This window comes from Pterocles gutturalis, unplaced genomic scaffold (genome assembly GCF_000699245.1).
Source record: "Pterocles gutturalis isolate BGI_N339 unplaced genomic scaffold, ASM69924v1 scaffold32076, whole genome shotgun sequence".
Taxonomy (NCBI): Eukaryota; Metazoa; Chordata; class Aves; order Pterocliformes; family Pteroclidae; genus Pterocles; species Pterocles gutturalis.
In genome coordinates this window covers 7585-12898 of record NW_010098858.1, presented here as the reverse complement: position 1 = coordinate 12898, position 5314 = coordinate 7585, and the positions used below count along the sequence as shown (strand labels likewise).

Sequence of the window (5314 nt, the reverse complement as noted above, 5' to 3'; positions counted from 1 at the left end):
TCAGCAGGCTACATAATGGGATGAATAGCATGAATTGTGCACACAAGCTTTATTAATGGGGGAGCAGAAAGAGCTGCGGTCCCATTGACGATAACGTATAAAAGCCATGTTTGTAATAGCAGGCACACACACTTACTGAATGTTGACAACTTCATTTTAATCCGTTAATAAAAAAATGTGTGTCCTAGTTAAGCTGTGGCAGTGATTTGCTGCCTACAACAGGGATTCCTAGTATGCCATTTCTATCATTTTCACACTTTAATGCAGAACTGGGTGTGAATGATCTCCTCTGTGATCGCTGAATTTTAAAATAGCTACACTGGAGAGACTTTATGTAAGAAAAAACATGTGAATCATGTTGTTTTCGTAGGTGAAATTGGCTAGCAGAGAAATTTCTATGGCCTTATAATTTGTGTTATGAAATCCACTCTCCTGCATTCGCCTAATTAATTTTAAAAGACAAACCTCAGCATTTAGCTATCTGGTCAAGCCATTGGTGCCTCTTGGCAGGTTACAAACATCTGCTGTTTTGAAATGCCTTATTGTGACCCTGACAGAGATGGTGTATTTCTTAATATTTCCAGGAGGTACATTTCTTTGTTTAAATGTGATACTAGCGTTAGAGCCTTCACGTTCCAGCAAGGTGATTGACAAGTACTTCTCTAAAAGTAGCCAACGGTGTACTGTGTATGATCTTGTGAACAGTCTGCTGAAATGCACCACATTCTTATTACTGTCTGTTGCATCATTTTATTAGGTTTCATCAGAACAAGAGAAGAATCAAGAATCGGCAGACCAGAAAAATTTCCCTGAACATCCTACAGCGGGAGAGATGAAACAACCTGTGCAAGGCCCTCCACCTCTTTTACCAGAGACAGCTCAGCCACTGCTTCTGGAAAAGACAGACCTGACAGAAAACAGCACAAATAGTGAGAAAGACAAGGAGGAGGTTCAGCACTCATCCTCTTTCTCAAGTATATCTGTGCCCCCAGAGGAAGACACCGTGCTGGATGCCACCGTCACGAAATGGTTACATCCCCCAGCAGATGCCATGGAAGACACAAAGCCTGAACAAAGACTACACAAAGCTTTTACTGACAGCTTAGAAAGTGAACCTCCAGAAATGCCCTTCACAGCTTTCCCTGTCCAGCTGCCCACTCAGAATGACGTGGAAGATGACAAATTGCCAGAGATGGCTGATTACATCGCAAACTGCACTGTGAAAGTGGACCAGCTGGGAAACGAAGATATCCACAATGCACTAAAGCAAACACCCAAAGTACTGGTGGTCCAGAACTTTGACATGTTCAAGGAAAAGGAGCTGCCTGGGTCCATGAACGATGACCCCACTTTCGGTTACACACCGCTGCTCTACTCAAAAGGTAATCCAGGCATCATGTCGCCCCTGGCAAAGAAGAAGCTGCTGTCGCAGGTCAGTGGGGCAGCCCTGTCGTGTAGCTATGCTTATGGTTCTCCTCCACCTTTGATCAGCAAAAAGAAACTGAATAGCAGAGATGAACTGTCCTCAAGCATATCGCAAGGTCCCCATGCCCCTAATTCTGATCCTGTAGCAATTAATAGGCCCTCAGTGATACAACATGTACAGAGTTTTAAAACCAAGGAAGAAAGGAAATCGATTAATGACATTTTCAAACGTGACATGCTAAGTAAACCGGATCCTCAGCGCTGTGATTTTTCAAAACATCACCTCAGTTCTCTTGCCGAGTCATATGTACCGAAGACGGATATCCAGGACTGCAAAGACAAAATGAGTGAGAAAAGGGCACTGCAGCACTCCCATGTGCCCACTTTCTTGGCAGATTTTTATTCATCACCTCATCTGCACAGCCTTTATAGGCACACAGAACACCACCTTAATAATGAGCAGACATCAAAGTACCTCCCCCGGGACATGTTCAGAGAGTCTGAAAATATTTCTACTTTTACTCAACACAAACACCAAGAAAAACTAAATTTAAATTATCGCCCATCTTTGCATCCACAAGAAAAAAAGGCAGCAATGGAGGCCTCTTCAGATGATCAGCCAACAGATTTGAGTCTTCCAAAGAGCATACACAAACAGACTGCAAAGGCTCCGGGCTCCAGCCTCTCTCATTCATCCATGGCTCAGCAAGAAGGCAAAGGTATCTCCCCATTCCAGGCTGCAAGCAGCCAGGCAGTGAGCCTAGACTGTAACCCGAAAGCTTGCCGTGTGTCCCCCATGGCCATGACAGGCCCAAAAAAACACAGCGAGTTGCTCCACAGGTCTGGGAAGCAGCAGGCCCAGAGGCTGGAGAATCTGAGGAAGATGGAGGGGATGGTGTATCCTATCATTAGCCGCAGAACAAGCCCTCAAAACGTGTGTGCTGCCCGGCCTTTGAAACGGAGCCTGGAGGATTTGGACAAAGTCATTTCTGAAAAAAAAATCCGAGCTGTCTCTCCTCTGCACTTACCAAAGGAGACCCTGGCAAAAGACAAGGTTCCTGACCCAGAGGGGGAAGGCAGCAAACCGATGCATGGCCTCCATTCTGGCAGCATGCTGGAAAGCCACAAATTTCCCCTCTCAGCCCCCATCTTCCCAGGCTTGTATCCGGGAAGCCTGTGCACGGGGCTGAACAATCACCTCCCGCCCGGGTATTCTCATCCCCTGCAGTACTTGAAAAATCAGACCGTGCTCTCCCCACTAATGCAGCCTTTGGCTCTTCACTCCTTCATGTTGCAGAGACAGTTCCTCACGTCCCCTGCAAACTCTCAGCAACTGTACAGACACTTAGCTGCAGCTACACCTGTAGGAAGTTCTTACGGTGACCTTTTGCATAGCAGCATTTATCCTTTAGCTGCTATAAACCCTCAGGCCGCGTTCCCACCTTCCCAGCTGTCCTCTGTACATCCCAGCACAAAGCTGTAAAACCCTTCACTCACAAAAAAAAAGGTCTGAGGAGAAAACATAAGTTAGCGACATTCCTCCCCCTGTGACGATGTCTTGCAGATTTAGCGATATGTATTTTTCTCAACCAGGACACAGTCGTACCCTGCCCAGCAGAGCACTTCGGAGTTTGATGGAGATAAGACTGCTTCTTTGATTCTGGCTGCCACATCAGCCCCCGCACCCCTTATCCCTGCCCTTGCAAAAAACAAACAAACAAACAAACAAAAAAAAAAAAAAAGAAAGAAAAAAAATCATTGGATTTTGTATGTGTTTTCTGAAAGGACTCACATATAGTAAGAGCAAATGTTGAAAGGGAGCCGTGGAAATGCAGGCCCGGTCCTGAGCTCACTGAAATCCCGGTGAGGGCTGCGTTTGCCTTTCACTGAGCCGAGGACCAGAGGCCGTGCGTTGTTGCAAATGAGTCAAGGACTCGAGATGAACCTGGAAAGGAGAAGTGGGATGAGAATCCGTACAATCAGTGGATGTGCTTTTTGGGGGTAACTTTTCCTGACTTTCAAAGATTCAATCAATGCAATGTATAGTAAAATGGCAATACATTTTTCATTTTAACACTATTAGAACAGAAGAGTAAACACTGTTTAATTTGACTGTACATATCCACTTCATAAACTACCAGTGTCACATTTGGTCACAATAATTTATATAGTTTTGTTTGTCCAGTATATTCTGTGCTCTTTATGTTTGTTTTTTTGTTTTGGGTTTCTTATTTTTAAATTAAACAGTATCATTTTATCTGCAACTTTTTTTAAAAGCTGTGGCTGTCCTAATTTTTTTTTATGTTTGTAATTTTTCCAGTTTCTTTATACATTTGAGCAGCGTTTTTGTTTCATTTTTGTGGTAACATTTACTGTTTACAAACTGAAGCAACTGGTTCAGATTAATCTTAATGGTTATAAAGATACTGTAGGTGATGTTATGGTGCAAGGACAGAAACAAGGTTCCTTTCCCCACGGTCTGCCCCTGCACGGTGCTGAGCACCTCTTGCCCTCCTGTTGTTGCGATGGCTCTTACACTGCTTCTCCCCTCCCACCGAGCTTTGCTTTCCTGTATTGTCGTCTGTGAATTTGTTGAGCATTGTGCTTACCTTACCTAGGCTGTGAAACCCTCCTGTCTACCAGAGAAACGGTCTAGAAAACAAGACCTCCCTGGCACAAGCTGCTGGGTGCCAAAGGAGTCCAGAAAACGCGTTTGTGGTTTGCAAGAATGTCTAGAATTTTAGAAGTTAGGACAGGCACCAATGGTGATTGGGATCGGAGGCTTTTGGGGCCTGTGCCGTGTGAGCGGCCAGGCTCAGTAGGATGGGTACAGGGCTGCGTGCAGTGGTCAGGATGGTCCTTCCACACCCCTGCGGGGATCTCAGCCTCTCTTTGGGTGACCTTTTGCAGGTGGGAAGCCTGGGCATGGAGGGGCCAGGTTTTCCTAATGGAAGAGCTGCCGTATGGATGTATATTCACTTTGAAGGACATCACCACCACGCAGCTGAGCGTAAACATCGATAAAGCGAAGCGTGACTTGGAGGCTTTTTACAACGTGAAAATTGGTTGTGATTCAAACCATCTCAGTTACTGTTCAAAGACAGCGTAATTGATATGAAAAGAAAAATGGAAACTACTAAGCAACACTTTGCATGCTAGGCATGTCATTAAATTTTCCCGTGATATGAAGCCAAATACAATATATAATGTATCCTACTTAATATCCAAAGGTGGAAACCAGAATAATATACTCATCTACTGTTAAAGATCCAGATTCTTCAATTAAATACTTTATATTCCTGTGGTAAAACTATATTTAATTGATCGATAAACAGACTAGTAGAACTTAGAACATGGATGTGCCAGTGCAGAGCATCCCGCTGCTCACCAAACCGTACAGGAAACAGAACCGCAGGCTCAGCCGGGCAGACGCCACAGTGGGGAGGACATCTCCAGTAAAGTTGCACTAGATCTGAATCACATGAGAATCAGGGGCTTGGGAATGGGGGGAAGAGGGCAGGGGGAAGGGGAGAGAATATAAAAATCTGCAGCAAATGCAAGCAGAAACTTGTCGTGTGTTTGGTGAAGCAAATGCTTCTCTTTCTTGTTTCGATTAGATTGTGTGTCCTGGAGTTGTGCATTTGTTTATGCAAAGTGTCCGATTTCCCTTTTGGTTACGTGCTGTTGGAGTTTGGAGTTTGATGGCAACCTTTCCCGAGCTGTGCTGAGGCAGCACGGGGCTGGGGGGCGGGGATTGGGGAGGAAGGCTCCTCGCTTGCCCTGCAAGGAGACTGGCTACTGCTGGCTGGGGAAGCTCTTCATACACTGGGCAAAACATTAGGGTGAAGGAGAAGAAATGGTAGCATAAACCCCCAACAGAAGCAGTGCA

The 5314-nt window shown here is 45.2% G+C and overlaps 1 protein-coding gene across 1 annotated transcript in view; it reads left to right on the top strand.

The window, feature by feature from the left end:
- ARID5B (AT rich interactive domain 5B (MRF1-like)) overlaps positions 1-3689 on the top strand; it is a gene marked incomplete at its 5' end in the record, with an annotated part of 36265 nt that extends 32576 nt beyond the window's left edge. Inside the window, one exon of the mRNA XM_010074530.1 lies at positions 758-3689. Coding sequence (XP_010072832.1) covers positions 758-2908 — 2151 coding nt within the window. The remainder of the gene's footprint in view (positions 1-757) is intronic.
- Between the last annotated feature and the right edge of the window lie 1625 nt (positions 3690-5314).